This window comes from Lepidochelys kempii, chromosome 3 (genome assembly GCF_965140265.1).
Source record: "Lepidochelys kempii isolate rLepKem1 chromosome 3, rLepKem1.hap2, whole genome shotgun sequence".
In the NCBI taxonomy this organism is placed as follows: Eukaryota; Metazoa; Chordata; order Testudines; family Cheloniidae; genus Lepidochelys; species Lepidochelys kempii.
In genome coordinates, this window is record NC_133258.1 from 157,266,503 (window position 1) to 157,288,716 (window position 22,214).

At 46.5% G+C, this 22,214-nt stretch overlaps 1 protein-coding gene across 3 annotated transcripts in view; it reads left to right on the forward strand.

The window, feature by feature from the left end:
• ITPKB (inositol-trisphosphate 3-kinase B) overlaps positions 1–22,214 on the forward strand; it is a 112,333-nt gene that overhangs the window by 87,026 nt on the left and 3,093 nt on the right. For 2 of the 3 annotated variants that reach the window (XM_073338692.1, XM_073338693.1), the window contains exons 5-8: positions 8,086–8,290; positions 17,380–17,481; positions 18,816–18,887; positions 20,655–22,210. In XM_073338692.1, coding sequence (XP_073194793.1) covers positions 8,086–8,290; positions 17,380–17,481; positions 18,816–18,887; positions 20,655–21,110 — 835 coding nt within the window. In that variant the 3' untranslated portion in view covers positions 21,111–22,210. Of the gene's footprint in view, positions 1–8,085; positions 8,291–17,379; positions 17,482–18,815; positions 18,888–20,654; positions 22,211–22,214 lie in introns of those variants that run through there. The other variant, XM_073338694.1, reaches the window with a different exon arrangement.

Consider the following 22,214-nt stretch of genomic DNA (forward strand, 5'->3'; position numbering starts at 1 on the left):
AGGACAGCTCATGTTCTGGGAGATGCCCCAATGAAAACATCGGGGCATATGTGTACTCCATGTGTGGCTGTAGCCCATTCAAGCTGCAGCGAAGGCCTTGGTGCTAGCTGTCAGCCTTCTTGTATCTCTGCCTGAGACTCTCCACTTTAGATCTGAGTTCAAACAGCTTTTAATCCTTTCCCTTACTTCTCACCTGCTCTTGCATGCTCTTTGGGATACAGTGCATCTGATGAAGTGAGCTGTAGCTCATGAAAGCTCATGCTCAAATAAATTGGTTAGTCTCTAAGGTGCCACAAGTGCTCCTTTTCTTTTTGTGAATACAGACTAACACGGCTGCTACTCTGAAATGAGTATGTAATATTCTACTCTGTCCTTCATCAGTGAATCCTGAAGCCTTTCACAAAGAGTGAGCATAAGTATCCTAGGCTTTCTTAAAAAGAAAAGTATTACCAGCAGGAGAGTGGGGTGGGAGGAGGTATTGTTTCATGGTCTCTGTGTATATAATGTCTTCTGCAGTTTCCACAGTATGCATCCGATGAAGTGAGCTGTAGCTCACGAAAGCTTATGCTCAAATAAATTGGTTAGTCTCTAAGGTGCCACAAGTACTCCTTTTCTTTTTGCGAATACAGACTAACATGGCTGTTACTCTGAAACTAGTCTTTCTTGGAACCCATATACGAACTATCAAAATTCAATCCTGCAAACACTTAGCTATGCAGACCTTAATCATGGAACTAGTCCTGTTGACTTCAATGGGATTATTTGAATGAGTAAGGATTACACATGGGCAAGCATTGCAGGATCAGGTTCTTAAGTTTTTATGTTGAAACCTAAAGCCAGTATGCAGATTCAGGCCAGATATAAACCACTAGCCAGCTTGGATTTTAGATCCCCGTGAAGGACAAGCTTAAAGCTTAGATGTGGTAGAGATGCTTATGCTTTCTGGAAAAGCTGAGGGAAGAGAGGAATTTATTTTTTTCCTTCTTCTTCTTCTTCCCCTTTTGAACTCCTGATGTGAAACATGAACTGGCATGTCAGACTGCCAGACACAAAACCCATACTCCCCTCCAGAGGGGGTGGGGGAGGAATGCAGGTAATGGAATGCTGGCAGTCTCCAAGCTAGAGGCAGGGTTGAAGTGTAACTTGAAGGAAATGGGGAGTGGGTCTGTCCCCTGGGCTGACAATTAACTGTTGAATTGGAATTCATTTGCAAATTGGATACAATTAACTTAGGCTTGAATAGAGACTGGGAGTGGCTAAGTTATTATGCAAGGTAACCTATTTCCCCTTGTTTTTTCCTACCCCCCCCTCCCCCAGACGTTCTTGTTAAACCCTGGATTTGTGCTGGAAATGGCCCACCTTGATTATCATACACATTGTAAGGAGAGTGGTCACTTTAGATAAGCTATTACCAGCAGGAGAGTGGGTTTGTGGGGGGGGAGAGAAAACCTGGATTTGTGCTGGAAATGGCCCAACTTGATTATCATACACATTGTAAGGAGAGTGATCACTTTAGATAAGCTATTACCAGCAGGAGAGTGGGGTGGGGGGAGGTATTTTTTCATGCTTTGTGTGTATAAAAAGATCTTCTACACTTTCCACAGTATGCATCCGATGAAGTGAGCTGTAGCTCACGAAAGCTTATACTCAAATAAATTGGTTAGTCTCTAAGGTGCCACAAGTCCTCCTTTTCTTTTTAATTAAATCTTGTTCACACGCCCCCACAAGAAAACCCACTGTCCTAGTATCTCTGCCTATATGCTGTTCTTTGTATCTCTGAAAGGAGGCAGGCTGTTCTGCTGCACTGTTTTGCTTGGCCTCTGCTTCACAGAAGGGGAATGAAGTTCAAGTTACTGCATGAACAAGTAGAAAAATATTCTGAGCAGGGTTAACCAATGCTTTGCCCAAAAGAGCACATCCTCGTCAAGGAGGTTACGGAAGATAATTTCCTTAAAATTTGCTTGCACTGGCAGTAAGACCTCTAAGCCTGGTCTGTGCTGGTGTCGTTGACAAGCCAGGAGGCTACAGCAGTGCAGGAAGTTGTGAAAGGGGCTGTATATCCCTTTGCCACACTGTTATCAGTGGGTGGAATTAGGCAAAATCATCTGTATGTGATTGCCGAGCGGGTAGCTAGAGCTTGACTTTCAGGGGAGATCTGCAATACAGTGGAGTCAAAACAGCATTTGTGTTAAAATATACATAATGGTGCAAAAAGGTGCACACTAAAGCTTACCAATGGAGGCTCAATGAGGAAAGCAAATTGCATTTTCAACTCTTAATGCCTCTGGGACAGGATCTCCACAGTGGCTAGGCAGCTGCGGTGCTGTGGCTGCATCTGTACTGGACCTGGCTTGCTGACTGCGGCCTCCACATGCTAGCAAAATAAAGAGAGAACTGTCTACTTCCAGCTGTGTACAGCTCCTAACACAATAGCTGCTCAGGGTCCCTAGGTGTTACCACAATACAAAATAAGGCTTATACCCATAATTGCAGCTACATGAAGTTTACAATGTTCAGTGGCTAGCAGAGGATTTCAGAATCTAGATAGCAAGGGTCCAAACCAAAGGATTGAGACGTATACTCTGGCTTGTCAGAAATGGGATTTTGGTTCAGGCTTATCTCCTCAAATATGTTGCACCACAGAAGGTTAAAGCATTCCTCTGAGCTGAGCTGTTGGCTATTCCCAGCCAAGCAGGAGCTGTGGGTTTTCCCACTCTAGCAGTGCTGTGAAGATAGTGTACTCCCTACTGCATGCATCTGATGAAGTGAGCTATAGCTCATGAAAGTTTATGCTCAAATAAATTTGTTAGTCTCTAAGGTGCCACAAATCCTCCTTTTCTTTTTGCGGATACAGACTAACACAGCTGCTACTCTCAAACCATGCAATGTTGTGGGTGCAGGAAGAGACTGCTTGTTTACGCCTTACCACCCTTCTTCTTTCCAAGTGAGAAGCAATATTACCTTGCTTTGGAAGGCAGCGGCCTCCTCCAGTTACCTTCAACCTAAAATCAAATTTGTTGGGGCACAGGATAAAGTGATGGATAAAGCCTAGGGGAGACTGAGAGGGGGAGGGAAGGGTATCCACAGATTAAGAGACTCTGGACTCCTCACTATGCTCGGAGGGGGAGTATTTCAGACCATACTGCCCACTCCCTCCTCCCACCCAAAAGTCACATGCTAACTGAAGCCACAGCCCTTCGCCACTTCGTTTCAGGTGAGGTTTTAAAAGAGAGGAGGCTCTGGTAATGTCCTGCCATGTGATCAGATGCCTTGGTTCTGAAACAGATATAATCTAGCCTAGCAAGGTCCCATGAGAAATACGCATAAACCCCGTCCCACATATTCTCTCTAGCACACGCCCCCTTGCGTTCTACTTGAGATGTGGAAGTAAAGCACCCATTGAGCACCACTTCCTGGGCATACGCAAAACAGAAAGAAAGCATGGCCCATCTGCAGAGAGCTAGTCCTTAGCTACCTAAGAGAATAGCTTTGTTGTAACTGGTCTTTGGATGTGAAGGGATACAGCAGGGTTATTTGCTTCATTGTGTCTTGCTGGTTTATCCAATCTGCCATACCAAACTACTTCGACTCTGACAGGATCCCAGTACAAAACAGGATTGAACTGAGACAGTAGCTGGCAGAGAGACTTCCAAAAACCATGCTATAGGGCAGAGGTGGGCAAACTATGGCCCACAGGCCGCATCCGGCCCACAAGCCATTTTAATCCGGCCCTCGAGCTCCCGCTGGGGAGCGGGGTCTGGGGCTTGCCCCGCTCCGGCGCTCCAGCCAGGGCACAGGGTCGGGGGCTGCTCTGCGCGGCTCCCGGAAGCAGCGGCATGACCTCCCTCCGGCTCCTACGCATAGGGGCAGCCAGGGGGCTCTGCTCCACATGCTGCCCCCGCCCTAAGCACCGCCTCTGCAGCTCCCATTGGCTGGGAACCACGGCCAATGGGAGATGCAGGGGCGGTGCCTGCAGATGGGGCAGCACACAGCAGAGCCGCCTGGCTGCACCTCCATGTAGGAGCCAGAGGGGGGACATGCCACTGCTTTTGGGAGCTGCTTGAGGTAAGTGCCTCCCGGAGCCTGCACCCCTGAGCCACACACCCCCGTACCCCAACCTCCTTCCCCAGCCCTGATCTCCCTCCTGCCCTCCGAACCCGTGGTTCCAACCTGGAGCACCCTCCTGCACCCCAAACCCATCATCCCCGAGTCCACCCCAGAGCCTGCACCACCATCTGGAGCCCTCCTCCCCCCCCGCTGCACCCCACCCCAAGTGTCCCAGCCCGGAGCCCCCTCCCGCACCCTGCACTCCTCATTTCTGGCCCCACCCCAGAGCCTGCAATTTCATGAGCATTCATGGCCTGCCATACAATTTCCATACCCTGATGTGGCCCTTGGTCCAAAAAGTTTGCCCACCTCTGCTATAGGGAGTGGAATTTCAGTAGATGATGCTTTTGCTCAGTCAGTGTCAAAGCAATTTCCTACAATTGTGTTAGAAGGCCCTGTTCTGCTATTCTGGAGATGTAAAATCAAGGTTTTGATCCCTTGTAGCTATTAGATATGGTTGGACTTTATGAATAACCTCTGTGTTCTGGCCAGATTCACATTGTGGTAATTACATTCTGCCTTCCTGATTTCCTGCTGCATTTCAACTGGGTGGCTTTCCATCTGCTCTCCTAAACTCTTAAATGGCTGCCCCAGAGCGAGATGCATTTTCACGGGGTAGGTTAAATGATTTTTTTAGAATCTTTACTACTTCAGGTGGGCTTTGAGGATTATAGCTTGTGAAATACTGATTCACATGTGTTTCTAGAGTGAAACTTACCATTGGGGGCAAGTCCTGGGGGGAAGGATGGGGGAACCATGAGTTGGAAGATTAAGGCCAGATATCATGAACAAGTCCTCTGTTTAGGAAGCAGCAAATGGTGAAGGTTATTGAATGTCTCTGCTACCAGAGGAAGGGGTAGAATTTGATTTGTATGTATTATAATTTCGATGGATAATATCACCAATGTGTATTTGTAAGCATTTTTTCTATTGTTAGCTATTTAAATTTTCACAGAGGTGGGAAATTCTGGGGCTGGGGCCGGGGGTGGAGAGCAACAATGGAGGTGTTAGAAATAATTATTTCATGATAATAGACATTGAGATACAGAAAGTTCAACCTTCATAACCATTAAAACACAAATTGTCAACATCACACGTCAAAATATGTGAAGTAAATATCCTTAAATCAGACTTTAGTACGTTCTCAAGCGGCAGTTTTTTTACTTGGCCGAGCTATAAATGTTGTTGATCATTGATGGAAAGATTTTTTGTGTCACTTTGTGCGTGTGTGTGTGTACAGTGAAATTGGACGTTTGCAGATAAAAATCAAATCCTTCCAAGCCCACCTATAGAGCCCAAACCAGTGCTGTAAACTGTGACAACAGGGCCTTCATAAAGAGCAGTGGAGAAGCCAAACCCGGCACAGAGTTTATTCCTTAGCAGATCTTGTTAGTTCAACAGATGATGGCAAAAGTGTTTGTTCTGAGAGGGACTTATCCAAAGGCAGGTCTTAGCTGTTGCTTGTGACTGAGCAGATCCTATCTCAGCATTTTCACCCTGTCCTAGAGGCGCCTGCCCTTTCTCCACCCGCGGGTTTCTCTAGGAAGTGGCAGCTTACATCTGTCTGGAGGCTGACTGAAAACAGCTGTAAGACTTTGTTGCCAATTCCCCGATTTATCACAGTTATCACTGTGAGATGACTGGCCAAAATCCACAGCAAGGGTAATAAACACTCTGTATGTCTTCTTCAGAGAACAGAATTTCAGATAAATGGGACCCAGAACAATAAAAATCTATGGAAAAGGACATATATGTCCAGTGGAGGAACACACACTCCAACCCCTCCCAGTTGTCTCATTGTTTTTCATTATGAATCCTACAGACCTGTTCAAAGTTACACCTCTTCACTCTGCTCTGCATTTTACAGGAGTGGGAACAGGTTTATGCCTCCTTGATAGTCCAACTGAAACAGACTAATGCCAGATGAACTAAGCTATCTTGAAACAGCTTTGTATGAAAACATCCTGTTTAATACCCTGTTTGCTGCAGCACAACGTGGTGTGCGGTGAGGGGGAAGGGTCATGTACCAAAAAGCACAAGACAGACTTCAACAAAAATCAAAGCATGTCAGCTGATTTTCAAAGGGAACATCAGATGCTGTTAACAGTCAAATGTTGGGATGTAGCAACTTCTCTCTCTCTCTTTTTGAATTGTGTCAGTTTCCATGGCACATGGTCTGTTGACAGAGCACATTTTGAAAGCTTCATTTAGCTCGGGAGAATAACTCCTTGTTTAGGTTTGCTCAGCGTTCCAAACTGGTTATCCAAGACAAACCTTGAGTAATCTGCTCCTAAGTTATTCCAGAGGAGAAGGGTTGAGTGAAAGAGAAAACCTCCCCCCTCTCGTTGATGACACTGATTTGGTGCACGTTAAGGGTCTGAGGCTTGAGTGGAAGTAGGGCCTTGAAGGTGATTGCAAAAACCTGATGCAGTTGCGCAGTGGCCAGATCAATGGTCATGGAAAATGATCCCACTGACTGAGTTTCTGTATGGGCTGGAGGGGGTGTTGTGGGGGGCCTCAGAAGAGGTTACAGTAACTGGAGTGGTGAGGGCCCAGTAGGGTGACCAGATGTCCCGATTTTAAAGGGACAGTCCTGATTTTTGGGTCTTTTTTCTTATATTGCCACCACCCCCTGTCCCGATTTTTCACATTTGCTGTCTGGTCACCCTAGGGCCCAGACAGTTTTAGCTGAAGGCTGATCTTTGGAATGAGGGAGAGGAAGATGTGGCAGGACTTGGACAGGAGAGGTGCTTACTACCTCACAGGACCGGTCCGTTGGTGGAGAAAACCTACAGCTCTTAAATACCACATCAGCGGCATCCTAAGCTTATCCAGTATTTATCCAGGACCGAACATGGTCATCTGTTTCCCTGATATCTTTGACTTGCTTCAGCAAATCCCCATAGAGTTACCTCTCAGTTATGTAAACTCTACCCATTGATCAGAAGATGACACCATCTAATGTACCAGAGTCCTGTTAGATATTTCGCAGTGAGAGGAGGGTAGCTGTGTTGGAATAGATCTGGCAGAGGTATTACTGGCCTGCCTCAGTCCCCATAGCCCACTCATACCTGTCAGGAGGGAACTGTGGGGCCGCAAGGATAGGCTGAGTGGAGGAACTAATCTGATTTTAGCCATATTAATTTTGAATCCTGAGTAAATTCAGAATGTCTGAAGTATTTGCAACAGGGTGAAAGGTTGGGGTACTAAACTGTGCAGGATCAGTTAAACAAGTCTTATGTAGGTTAATGTCTTCACATTTCTCTATAGGCAGCTACTCCCTGGATATCTTCTGTTATCTCAGGTACATGCTTTCTGGGGCAAGGACTGTTGCTAACTATGCAGTGCCTGACACAGCAGGGCTCTGATTCTGACTGTAGCCTCTAGGCACTACTGCAGTACAAGTGTCTTGTGTTTCTCTTGGCCCCTCTCTGCAAATGGCAGAGCAGCTCCTACTGAGCCAGCCCTTGGAACATGTTATAAATTGGACCATTTTGGGGTTGCTCCTGAATTGTAATGTTTGTCTGTGGGCTGAGCTCTGAATGATGGCAGGTGTGCTGGAAATAAAAAAGCTTTTCTGTGTATGCTGCATTTGCCTTCAGTATCTGCTTTCTTGGTGTAACTGAAGGTAGCAGATGGACTTTTCCTGTACCGCGTCTCAGGTTGCTAATGTTGAGTTTTTGTTTGCAGAACCTGTTCATGAGTTACATGGCCTGAGGCCTGTATACACATTTATTGCAACCCCAGGTGTTGGGGGTTCTTGTTCTTTGGAAATTGCCCGTATGACACTGCCTTTTTAGGTCTTAGTCCTGTGAGGACCTTGAGTGCCCTCGCTTCCAAGTGAAGTCAATGGGAGTTGAAGGCACTTGGACTTCCTGTTACGGACTATATTGGGGGATCAGTCCCTTAGTAAGGAGTGCCGTCCCTCCTCAGTGCTATTAACGTCAACTGCTAATAATCTTTCTGCCTCCTTTGCAGAACGTATTTGGAGGAAGAGCTAACAAAGGCCAGAAAGAAGCCAAACCTGCGGAAGGACATGTATCAGAAGATGATTGAAGTAGATCCCAATGCCCCAACCGAGGAGGAGAATGCCCTGCATGCAGTAACCAAGCCCCGATACATGCAGTGGAGGGAGACCATTAGTTCTACAGCAACACTGGGATTCAGAATCGAGGGGATAAAGGTGAGTCTGCTTGACCCATCTCCATGCCATAACACTGGTCACTGGTAGGATTCTTGGGAAAACTAGCCTGGGAGAAGTATTAAGTTCCTACAACCCCTATTAGTAGCATGAAATTTCTGTAGCCAAACTTGGTGAAATGTGCACAAAAAACAATCTCTCTGAACCAGGCTCATGGCATTTCAAGATGTCCTATGCCATCTTATGGCTTCTGAGGGGAACCTTGGAAAACTGCTCTTTCCACCCAAAACAGCAGGCAAAGCTTTGACTAAACTTTTGGGTCCTAACTTGCCCCAATAACAGAGAACTGAGCCCGTTCCAAACTTTAGAGATATTTTTAAAAAAATCGTGATCCACCTCTGTGACCTGAAAATTCAAAGCAGCATTTGTTTCTGCTCCTTCCCCTTCCGGTCTCTCGAGATATGGTTGTAGAAGAGAGGAGTGAAATGTTGTGATAAAGGCACAAGTAAACTGGGGAAAGTCTGCATGACAAATAAGTCCTCTGTAAAAGCTCTGCACATTTGACTCGTGTTTCACTGACTGCCACCGTCCCTGATGGCACTAGAGAGCTAGCAGCTCTAACTACTGAAAAGCGAGGCCATGTAGCTTTGCCACAGGAGCGCCGTAGTGTAGACCCTTCCTATAGTGATGGAAGATATTTTTTCTGTCTATGTGGGTAATCCACCTTCCCAAATAGCAGTAGCTAGATTGACAGAAGAATTCTTCCATCGCCATAGCTGTGTCTATGCTGGGGCTTAGTTCGGCTTAACTATGGCGCTCAGGAGTGTGGATTTTTCACGTCCCTGAGTGCCGTAGTTATGTGGACCCAACTTGTAAGTGTAGACCAGGCCCTAGAGTAATAGTTGCTGTGTAACATCCTAGCAGCTTAAAATTGCCCTCTAGAGGCAGCTTGTCTAATTGACTTTGCAGCACTTCTTGGAATGCAGAGGCTGGGATCCTAATTGCATCTATGAAATTACAACTGTAGTAGATTGTTCCTCTCCTCCCCTCTCCCCCAGACAAAAACATGATCCAATCCTTTTAGTACATGAGCCAGTCTCTATAATGGAGGGAAGCAAAAGCCTAAATGGAGCTGAACTTTACCAAAGCTCAGGGTGTCTGTTTTGGTGTCTGGAATGGTCGTGCTAAAGTTCTGAGCTGAAACCTTGATCCAAACCAGAATGTGGGTTTTAGTTTGTGCCCATCTCAGATTGCAGTATCAAGGCATGATCATTATCAGGGGCTATGGAGATTCTTCTCCCACGTAACAGGATGCTCTGTCTCTCATTTAAACACAATGGGTAACTCTTGCAAAAGTGCTGAAGGACGTGTCTTCACTGCAGAATTAACTTGAGTTATCTACGCTTGAGTTACTTCTCTCAATTTTAGCCTAGCTTGAGTGAGAGCAGCCACCCTGCAAAATAGCATGCGAGCTGCTTTGTCCACTCAGGTGCTGCACTCACTCGTGTGTGGGTCTAAGAATTCTGGAGGCCGTCCCACAGTTCTTGGCACTGCAGTTAAGCAGAGCCACTCTATGAATTATCTCCCAGTGAATTGTGGAGGAGCTTGTCTGTCCCTTCATGAGGACGGTTGGGTGGGGGAGAGGAATTATGGGAAGGCATTGGAGGACTAGTGGCACATAGGTGGAACTAGCCTTCATCCACACTACAGGATGGTCATGTGAGCAGCTAATGAGTTGTGCTAACTCGAGCTGCAGCCTGAGCCCCCTTATGGGCCAGCCAACTTGATTTACAAGCACCACACTCGAGTGAAGGGTTTGTATGTGTGAATGGGGAACAAGTTACAACTTTGCAGTGAAGACAAGCCCTAAGTGACCGAGGGTATGTCCACACTACAGCGGCACAGCTAAAGCACTGCAGCTGTGCCGCCGTAGCACCGTAGTGTAGATGCGTCCTACCTCAACAGAAGGGGTAGGTAATCAGTGTGGGTAATCCACCTCTCCGAAAAGGTGGTAGCCAGGCTAATGGAAGAATTCTACGGTGGGGGTTATGTCACTCTAACTATGTGGCACAGGGCACAAAATTTTTCACAGCCTTTAGCGATGCCGCTAGATTGATCACATTTTTAGGTGTAGATCAGGCCTTAGAAACATAAGTCTCATTGCAAGTTAATGGGTCTTAGGCGCTTTCAAACCCTTTACTAGAGATAAACATCCAATAGCTGTAGAACTGAATTAAAATGAAGGAAACCCTGCTTTGAACTGGGGAGAAGGGCAGAAGGGATTAAGAGTTCATATCCACTAACCAGTGGTCAGACTGATTAAAACAAGCTGAGGTTAAAACAAATGGTAAGTGGTGGTTAAAACGAGTAGTGGCACTCGCTCCAACTGACACCCGCAACCCCAGCTGCTCCTTCAGTATTCTGTGGAGATCCTCGTAATCACAGCCCTGTTTTCTTAACACTCTTTGATCAACGGGAAAATGGCTGACATAGAGATTATTTGTATTGTCACTAGGCATCGGATTTAAAACTCAGTCAGCATTCTCACAGCTGCTGTTTCAGGCTGTCTGCATAACTGGGCAGGCGTCACTGCATCCATTTACGTTAGGGAGGGCTTCACAACCACAAGGTTGAGAGACTTGGAAAATGGGGGGCTAAATGCAAGCATACATTCTGGTGCAAAGACGGTGCCCCATTGAAAAGCACCTTCTTATTGAACTGCTGTGACTGGACCACTTCAACCCATGCTCCTAGCAAATGTTTTTTATTGGACAAATGCCGAGCAATGAAGGCGATCCCATTGTGAGAAGAGTGGGCCTTTCTGAGGTTGAATTGATGCAACAAGATTCATGACCAGAGGGCGGTATTGCATTTGTATCTGTCTGTGTAACTCAGGGACTTGCTGAAAGGGGCTAAAGTAAGAATAATCATTTTTTCAGCATGGTTGGTGTGCTGCAGCATAGTTGCTCTCCTGAGAGTCCTCCACCAGTGGCTACCTTCCCCCTTCAAAACCTTTATCGTCTTGCCATAATCCACACTCCCTCATCTGTTCCACCAGTTCTGACCACTGCTCAGTTTCCCCCTTCCCCTCCAGTTCTATTGGAGGCTGATTCTTACTGGCTGTGGAGAACTGTCCCATTTGACTGATTTTCCCAGCCCTCTTCAAAACACCACTAAATCCCCTCCTCTTTGCTCCCTCCACCCACTCAGACAGTTCCCTATATCAGCCCTTAATCTGAACAACCCTTCACCCATTTCCCATTGCTGTAACTGTCACTCTTTGGCTGGTGTACGTTATGAATCTAAAACCAGGGGTGAACGTGAGCTGGTAGGGGCCGGTCCTGTGTACCGGGAAGAAGCCACACCGGCCCGTACCCAGCCCACATTAAAGCGTTGCCGTGGGAGCGCTTTAACATCCCTGCCCCTTTTGCCTCCTCTGTCGGCGGCCCTGCTGGTAGGGTCCGTACTGGCAGGGCCACCGACAGAGGAAGCAAAAGGGGCAGGGATGGTCCTTTGCCGCTGCAGCGCTTTAATGTTGCTGCCCCCCCCCCATTGGCGCTTTAATGATCCTACCCCTTTTGGCCCCCCCAGCCGCCGACGGGTGGGGGAGGGGGCGCAAAGGGAGCAGCTGCCCTGGGGCTGGCGATTTAAAAGGGCCTGGGGCTCCAGACGCCACTGCCGCTGTAGCAGCAGCGGTGTGCAGAGCCCCGGCCCTTTAAATCAACACGGGAGCCCTGGGCGGCACAGGCCAGCCGGACTGAAAGGGCTGGCTGGGGGATGCTGATCGCCCAGCCCCGCCCCTTCCACCTGAGGCCCTGCCCCTTCCAGAGGCTGGAGCCGCCCCGCCCTGTACCGGTAAGTGGCCTCAGTTACTTTCACCCCCGACTAAAACTAAAAAGTAGCTGGATCAATTAGGACTAAATCTTGCACATGGTGATTCGTCTGTTGCTTCTCTCTGTCCTCTTGCTAAGATCAAGTGTATTTGTCTGTTCATAGTTTTCTGGGCTGCATGCGTGGATTATGTATAGAGATACCGCAAGGGGATGGACTCATCTAATTGAGTCTTTTGCCTCTAATTACTGTAATACTCCTTAATTCCTCAGTTCCTAGATTTCGCCCCCCCTCCAATCTATAGCACTGACATTTCACTTTGGTTACTGGCATAGATCTTTTCCCCTGCCTATAAGCTGAAGTGTTACACAGAGCAAATGTTGCTGAATTGTATTACTTTGCTTGTTTCATAGCTGGATAAGCATCCCCTGCTGAGAACAGGCATTCAGTATCTTGAAGCTGCTATCGAAGCCTCATGGGGAAACTTAGGAAAGTTTTACTGAGAGACAGTTCTTGTTTTTTCCCTCCCTACTTTCTCACTATGGACATCTTCCTGGAAAAACAGGATTGTCAGGATTGTCTTTAAGTTGTCTGTAGTGGATATCTTGATATAGAAGATCTTGTGCTAAATCTTGTTTTCAGATCGGCACGAGCAGCTCCCACTGAAGTAACTGAGAATTGTGTGCCAGTATCAATAGGCCGAGTGTTGTGGGGTGGAGATTTGCATGAAGAGAGCCTGAGCCCTGGTCTACACTAGGGGGTGGGGGATCGATCTAAGTTACGCAACGTCAGCTACGTGAATAACGTAGCTGAAGTCGACGTACTTAGATCGACTTACTGTGGTGTCTTCACCGCAGTGAGTCAACTGCTGCCTCTCCCCCCGTCGACTCTGCCTGTGCTTCTTGTGGTGCTCAGGTACAGGACTAGACACGATAAATCGAACCCCGCTGGATCAATCGCTGCCTGCCGATCCAGCGGGTAGTGAAGACATACCCTTAGTCAATGTATCAAGTTTCAAAAGGAAGGCAACGGAGTCTAGTAGGCAGACCACAAGACTGGGACTTGGGAACCCAGTTCCTGTCCCATTCTTAGCTCCGTCCCCAGCTTGCTGGGTGACCGTAAGTCACTTACCGGCTCTGCATTTCTTTGTCTTTACAGTGGGGACAGTGGTGCTTTCCTGCATTGAAAAAGCTAGGAATGCCAGATTTTACCAAAATAACCAGGGTAAACCTCAAGATGGATCCCATTTCTACTGGTAGTTAAAACTACCCTGAGGCATTAGTCACTCTCAGAAGGATATGCTCTGCATAGTGCACTGCTGTATTGATGTATACACATTTATATAGTCACACAAACTCCATTGACTTAACTTCCTTAGGCTCCTGAAAATCCCACCCAAACACCCTTCAAGAAAGAACATGGCAACCTGATCTTGCTGACTGCAAGTTCTAGGATTTCACAGAAGAAGTTAGCCTTAATGCGAAAGTTACTGTAGGCTAAAACTGGTGCTAAAGTGGGGGTGGTGGCAGGGAAAGCCCAGTTGCTGTGGCCCATCAACCAGCTCTATATTTCTTCTTTGTAAAGATTAACTCCCTGGGGCTAAAACACCTGTAAATATCAAGCCTATTGAAAACACCACAGCAGTGCCTGGCAACTCAGAGAAAACTTCAGGAGGGGAGTAATTATAGGAGCAGCATTATAAATATTCTAGCTGGCTTTTCTGAAACTGAGCTAATGCCTTATCTCAAAGCCCATCCACAGTTCCATTTATTTCTCGCTGCATGTAAGACTCCACTCGTAATCATACACCTCCTTTCTTGAGTGCTTTGTGCAAGGCTGTACTGGAGTTTACATGTGAAACTAGTGTGATAGCCCTTCTCCAGGTTGGTATCTGTCATCTCCAAGGGGCAGGGTGGGGGGAGGTTTCCAAACCTTGGTATAAGGGCTCATATGACTGATGCATAGTAGCCAGGGAACTCTCCCTCTGGAAAACAAGAAGGAGCAAGTTGCTGAGCAAGCAAACGTCCTCTGAAGGTACTTCCCCACTCTCTCAGAGCACACATTCTGTCAGCATGACTTTTCTGATCTTGGCCACCTGCAACGGTGCACAGGCCCTGAGATGATCTCAGGCTGTCATGTCCCAAACCACATAGGGCTTTATGCATTATAAATGGCTCCCAATTGCACGCACACAAACAGCAGTTTTCCTGCACAGGTGGAACATCGCACAGATCCACTCCACTGAGCATACTTTAGCAAGAGAGATTGTTCATCATCCATAGTTATAGGTTTTACTATTGCTTAATGCCATTTACATAATGTGCATAATCGTGGGTTACATTTGCATATCATTTACTGACTAAATTTGGCACACTGATTTACGTGATCAGTCTACACACCCCAACAATTCATGCATTGTACACACACATATTTCACCTTCCATTTCTGATTGATTTCAGAGTTTACTGTCTTGTCCGCAGTCAGTACCTTACTCTGTGGGAATGGTGCTCAGTTGAATACTCGGAACGCCCCTGGGAAGACTTTATAAGGACATCTAAAGCTACAGGACAGGATATTCATTGTACTCTGTTCCTTCCCTCATCCTCTGATCCAGTTCTTCATTCTTACTTCATCTTCCCCAGCATAACAGGATGTCTTTCCGGCTCCCATCCTTTCAGAGTGTTGTGGGCAAACAAGTCATCCTTCATGGAGCGCTAGACTATGGAAACAAAGCTGTGTGTATAGGACACACTTTAAAACTAGCCTCTACATCCAGGAAGTGCGGGTCCCAAAGGGAATTCTGGTTACCCAGTGGTTTATAGAATCTGAACAAACAATGAAAGAACCTGATCTATGCTCTTCATTTCTACAGCATCTGAGGCTCTCAAAGTGATTTAGCATCACAATAGCTTTCTTAATTTGTTTGGGAGACTCTTCATCACCCCCATTTTGTAGCTAAGGGATGGAAGCAGAGACAGGTTAAGCGACTTGGCAAAGATCCCATAGGAAGTCCATGGAAGAGCAGGAATGGAACCCCAATCTTTTGACTTCCAGATGTTTGCATACTTCCTTCCCTAAGACCTTTGGAAACAGAATAGTAGGAGAAGAGTGCCTTTTTGGGACAAAGTTCTACTGGGAAGTGTGCTGACGCAGACATGCAAGGGTATTGTGCTGATTCACTACTGGTGCCTGACATCTGACATTTGCCTTACTGTCAGTCTGGCATTGCATGTATCTGTGCTGCCTGGTAGCCTGTAAGCTCCTTGGAGCAGAGGCATCTTGCTATTTCTGTCATGCTGTGCACAGAGCTCCATTAAATTGAGCACTTAACCGTGGTTAACTCTAATCCTGGGATGTAATCTCTTGGGCTATGTCTTTTCTCTTAAAATTTCCCACCATTGCTATTGATAGAACACAGAAATGTAGGGCTGGAAGGGACTTTGAGAGGCCATCTAGTCCAGCTCCCTGCACGGAGGCAGGACCTAGTATACTGAGACCATCCCTCACAGGTATTTGTCCAACCTGTTCTTAAAAGCCTCCAGTGATGAGGATTCCATAATCTCAATAGACTAGCTCAACCATGGGTGCCCCACAGCCACCTCACTCAGAACAGGCCTAGATGACCGAATGAGAAACATGCTGGCAATCTGTCTACCTCCTACCACTGTGGAGCTGCACCATTCCTAGCAATGGTGAGAAATTTAAGGAAAAAAGGCCTAACACTTACCTCTTCACTACATCAGACTTTGTTTAGGTCAAGGGTAAAAGCTAGAGATGCCTATTCATGACCACTGCATCTTTTTTTTTTCTTGCAACTCCTTTTATTGCCTGCTCTGTGGCTTTTGGGAGGAGAGAAGATATTTAATGATAGACCTGACCTGACTCTTCAATCTATGGTCAACCTACATAGGTCACAAAGCCTCCACTGTGGATCTTCGTCTGACAGTGATGCTTAAAGAAATCCTTCCAGGGCAGATTCTGACATCCTTGCTCATGTGGAGTAGCTGACTTCAAGGGGACCCTTCCTGGAGCAAAGTACCGCTCGCTGCCAAGTGATGGGAATCTGGCCTTGAGCCATTTGGCTGTTTCCTCTGCTGAGCAGGAGCAGATGAAAGCAGGCCGGTTCAGCTGGGAGGGTGTGCTGGGTCCCTTTGAGGGCTAGGCTGGGTGCAGCCTGAGCAGGTGAGATGTTCAGATAGCAATGCTGCTCAACTGGAGTGGGAGGGAAGAGTGTGCACAACTTGCTGAGTTTTTACACTGCGTGACCCGGTCCTTGAACACAGAGGTGATCATAAAAAGCTGACAGGCAGGCGTTTTTTATGACTCTTGGCCATTATCAATGGGCCAGGGACCTGGGTTTCCTGCAGACCCACCATTTTTTGCAGTTTTCAGTAGGGAGTAAAGTGGGTATGCCCAGGGCCTATGTGTGAACTGCTGCAGCCTGCATTATGCCTTCCCATCCAAAAGCTGCCCTAGTGTTTCAAATCAGACTGGCTACCCAGGGATTTTTGTGTCCCCTTCTGGGAAATGTCTACCTATCCCTTCCCTCCATCCTCAGATGTTTTCTAGCACAACTTTTACGCTTGCTTCTTCTTGATGCAAGAATACAGTAAGAGGCAGCCACTGGCTATTAAACATTCTGGTCAGAGAAAGCAGGGAGAAGAAATTCAGGAACTACATGGCAAAAAAATGAGTGGTACTTACTTCTAGGACCTGCGTTTGGGGTCAGTCAGTGCTATGTCCCTGGACAGTAACTTGCCCATGTCGTTAGTGGCCTTGGCAGGTCTCTGTGACACTGGGCAGTTTCTGCTAAGATTCTTTATTAAGTAATGGGCAATACTGAAGTTGGCTGCAAGAGCTGAATGGCAGGTCAGTCTATCTTCTGACATCTTCAGTAAGGCAAATAGCCACTGCATCTGACCCTCCATAAGCAGAGGACTGTTACCCCCTAGAGAATAGAGCACTAGACTGGAACTCGGGAGACCTGGGTTCAAATCCTGGCTCTGTCACTGGCCCTGCTGCGTGACTTCTCAGTACCTCTGTTTTCCCATCTGTAAAATAGGGATAGTGATATTACTTCCCACTGTAAAGCACTTTTAGCTGAAAAGCACTATGGAAGAGTAGGTATTATTTATTATTATTTCATGGCACTTACTTGAATCTTGGCCACCTGTCCCCTTGCCCTCAAGGAGGCCAGTCTGCATTCTGGTTCATGACATGCCTAGCAGCGTTTCAAACACAAGTCACCTCTAACTGCCCGCTCTCATGACAATGTGTCTGGATTTCTCTCCCTTTTTAAGAAAGAAGATGGCTCAGTGAACCGGGATTTCAAGAAGACAAGAACAAAGGAACAGGTCACAGAGGCCTTCAGAGAATTCACTAAAGGAAACCGTAACATTTTGGTGAGTCAGCAGTTGCATTAGGACGACATTGCCCAAATGCCTGCCAGGTGCGAGGATGGGCTCCTTCCTCCTCTAGACTCTTGCCTTGCTGGTGCATTGCCTAATGTCAAGGACCACAGAATTAACCTTGCTGCTGCTGTGCCGAGCCTATTGGAAAATAGCACCAAAAGGGCAAAGTAGAGACCACTTCCTAGCCTGGAGATGGTGCAGGGGTAAGCAGAGGCTAGGAGAGAACACGCTGTTCGCTGTAATGGCGACACTCAGACTTTGCGCTAGGCAACTGATTATATCAGGCAGCTAGTAGGATTACCAAACCATCCACTGCTGGAGGACAGACGCAGAAGGGTAGGCTTGGTAGGCTAAACCAGGGGAGGGGAAGTCTGCTGTAGATATGGAGAAGAGGCTGCAGGCTCCCAACAGTACTGGCTGGGGCTGGTGAAGAAAGACCGGACCTTTCCATCTGTTCTCTTACCTCTGATCTCTGGATGCTTGGCTGGAGAAGATTTCCTTCCTATACTGTGGGCTGCCTCATAAGGCAGGCTGTAAGGGTGCCCAGTGTCCCAGCCATCCAGGGGCGCTGGGGGTGGGGGGGCGGGAGGGGAACATCTTGTCTGTAGCCATCCCTCTCCTGGGCCTGAGCGCTGCAAACCCATGTATCCTCCACATGCCAAATGGTGCTGCTGCGCATTGCTAGGTGAACTAGCTGGTTAGCTGTAAATGTTTTACATAGACTGGGTGAAATATGCAATTTGATAAACTAGCTCCGTTTTAGGCCCTACCATATAAAGCCTACTAGCGAATGACTCTAAATGACCTGACTCTTAGCACTGCCAATTTCATACCTGCCTGTTTACTTTGATGTTAGCTAACGGGTTTATTCTTGGATCTGTAAATGACGCTGCCCAGCTCTGGTTTGGCCAAATTGCTCCTATGTACGCAGACTGATTTGGGAGTCCTTTCAAACCACTTTGACACTGTTTAAGGCTAGGGCTAATGAGAGGTGAATCTAATCAGTCAAACTGCTAACCTCCTGAAGTCCACCCCTCTGCAACCTCCCACCAGAGCCAGAGTTTGAGCAGTTGATTTGACTCCTCTTAGAAGAGGGGCTGGAAGCACAGTTAGCCAGTACTGTATGTATTTGAATATTTATAATTTAGCCTGCTTTTTGGATTAGACCAGGAACATTGGTGTGATTAGCAAGGGGATTTTGAAGGATTCCAGAAATTCGCTAGGTTACTAGTCTAACACACCCCTCTCTAAGTCTTACCAATGACTTGCTTGAAAAGACTTGAATTCGCAGTAGTGCTTATAGCTTATTTTCTTTATCATTCCAGAACGGTTACCTTAATCGGTTGAAGGGGATCCGTGAAACTCTGGAGACATCGCCATTCTTTAAATGCCATGAGGTAAAACTTGCCTTTCTCCCTTGAGATGATGCTTAGCTAGATCTGTCTCTATGTATACAGTGTAGTTTCTGTCCAAGAAAGGGATATAGTCAATATTAGAACTCATACATTTCTAAAACTTGAGTTTATTCTCAAATGTGTATTTTCATAGGTTTGTCTGCTTAGTACCTGCAGGGAGATCATATGACTTACGACTTTGATATAACCTTGTCACATCTGACACTAAGTGACAGCTATCTTTAAATTGTATGACCATCAATTTTTATTAGTCCAGGAGCTCATGTTTAAATGTTTGTTCAGAATGCTTATGCTTATATATGACTTCAGGAATATTTCTAGCTATTCTATCATATATATATGTACTAAAGTCTACATAAGTGCAAATTCCAGATAATGGTTGGCATCCATCATCATGAGCTATTCAAACATGCTTTCAGATACTCTCCCAGCATCCTTTGAGGTATCTCAAAACAGCACTTATAGAGCTTGCTGGGAAGAGCTGGTCAGGGATCTTCTGTCAGAATTACTTTCTGTCAGAAAATAGTTTCCATATTTTTCCCTACATGTTTTTGTGCCTACATCACAAGTCTCAGGGCAATTGAAATGTTGAAATTACTCGAAACAAAGGATTTTGGGTCAGTTCAACAAACCAAAATTAAACCTTTAGATTGCAGCAATGTCAGGGTTTGGGGGGGGGGTTGTTTTGTTTTTTGAGCCAATGTTGAAACAAAGGATTTTGACATTTCCAAATGGAAATCTCTTGGAATTTCCATTCCACAGGAAACTTCAAAATAACAACTTTTCAGTCTGGGTTGGGACTAAAATAAATATTGAAAAGTCAGCATTTTCCATGGGATAGAAACTCCGAATTTTGCTGAGTTCTGTTGCTGAGGTTCTCCTCTGGAGAGTGGGAAGAGCAGGCTTTTTCAGAACTCAGTTACCAAAGAGATGAGAATGAAGCAGTTATGCAGGAGTAATTTCTTTAAAGCGAAACTGGTCCTTCAGGGCAAAGGGGGGCTATCAGAGTGGAAAGGAGTGCTTCCGACATGCATTCATTCCCAGACCTCTCTGGGAAAGCTCCAATGCACTGAGGGAGAAAGCCTCCTCACAAATGTAAATTTATAACAACTTGTGCAAACGCTACATGCTTCCATTTAAAAACTTTTTTTCTATAGGCAGACCTAAAATGGGTGATGCTTCAAACACGGTAGCACTTCTGTTTCGAAATGCTGACATTGGTTGAATTCTTCTAGAGCTACATCACTATTCTTTCCTGGGGACTGCTTCAGGGGACGGGCTAGGCTCCAGCACTTCCCCCATGCTGTCTTGAACTGGTGATTAACATGGAACATCTTCTGACCAGTCTGGTGACTGGTCAGATGGTCTTGTTAGTCTAATTTCTGCTGTTAGGATCCCTTCCAGCTAACAAATTGCTCTTCAGTCCCTTTCATGGTTCAAGAACGGCTTCCTACAATTGAGTGAGTCTTTCTCTGCTAGCTTCCAAGTCTCATCTGCATTCCTAGGCCCTTATTCGAGGGGCTAGCTGAAGTGCCCACTTTCGCTGCTCCTGTAGGGGTTGCGCTAACCGTTGCTACCATGAATAGCAATAGTGCAAATCAGTATAGAGTCCATCAAACTACTGTACCTGGGAGACACATTATTATGGCCCTGACTCTGTAAAAGGCTTCTGTGTGGGAAGCTTACTTGAGTGTTTTCCTGAATTGAGGCCTATGCGCTGACTGAATTCTTTTTTAACTGGGGAAGCAGAAGCTATGTGAGGCAAAACTATGCAGTGAGGATTATGAAATGCGATCCAGGCATCCATGTGCACAACTGAAACACAGTATTGATGCAAAGACTGACTCAAACCCAGCACCGGGTAAGAACCTTGGGGAACACCTTAGGCAGGCCAGGCAGTGGGATCTGAAAGTCCGCATACCTGGGCTGTCTTGGCCCAGCAGGGGAAGCAAATATCACAGGCTCTTCAGAAGCGCTGAGCACCCACAGCTCCCACTGGAGTCAGTGAGCTCTGTGGATATTCAGCACCAGGCCAAACTGGAAATAAGGCCAGGTATTAAAGGAAGGAGAAGTGCAAAGGGGGCCCTTCTCTGCATGAGTTTGTGTGAGCTCTGTTCCACCTTCTCCTTGGCTGTCCTGGTAGGGATTCCTCCAGGAGGGGAAGCTGCAGCAGAAGGATTACCTTCTTCAGGAAAGCTTTCTTAAAGTAATACACAGCCAAACTCTACACACGGATGCCCTCCCAAACGCTTGTTGGATTCAGTGGGAGAGATGCATGCGCACACACTGAGGACGGACAGGGTTTCATTGTCTACAGGCTTATCAGAGTGTGAAACAGCCCCTTGTAGTGGTGGCAGCAGCTCACGGAAGGGATGGCTGTTACCCTACTGTCCTGTCACCTCCTGGTAGACTGACAGGGGCCATGAGCCTTGGTGAAACCTATCCCAGGCTCTCTTCTGAGTGTTACTGGATGAAGCATCAGTCAGGGAGGGAACATTTTGTCTGTGTGAAACTTGTATTCAAGAATTTAAGCACAATTGCTGAGGCAGTGTTTGTATAGCATAGGATGCAGACCCAGTGAGTGTAGCTTAATTCCAGGCATTGATCATCCATAAGGAACTTGGCTTGTGAAGAGCTTTATTCTAAATGCTGATGCAAAGGGCTTGGCTATGCAGGGACACCCCAAAATTAAGACAGATCAAATGCAAGTATGACATTAATGGGCGTAAGTGAAGGCACATGAATTCCTGAGCGGATGCTCTCGTTTAAAGTGGCCTACGTTTGCTGTATCTTTATCCTCCTTTGAAGACTCTAGAAATAGGAGGATTAAGGTCCAGTAAGGCCACTTTACTTCTGAATGGCAGCGTTCACTCAGTGGTTTTATGTGCTTTAACTGATGTTCATTAACTTCATACCTTTAGTCTTAACTTTCCTGAGGGTCCCCATGAAGACAAGCCCTATGTCTTCCCACTCCCTCCCCCCACCCCTCCGAACCTCCACTTGGCTTCTGAAGTTTGCAGCTGCAATTTTATATGCCCAAAGTTTCATGCTCCTCTCTTCGGCAAAGCTTCTTGCATGCACAAAATCCGTGCCTTGTGAGTAAATCAGGGAGTTTAGATGTTTGATTTGCATGTGCAAATGCAGCTGGTGTGCACAAATCCAAGTTTTTGCACATGCAAAAACTGGAGCGTAAAATATTGCAGGTGCAGTTTTAGATAATGGGAGTGGGACCACAAAAGCAGCAATACCCTGACTGGCATATGTGTCTGTCTAAAACTGGAAGCATGACTACTGGGGTCTTTTCTCTCT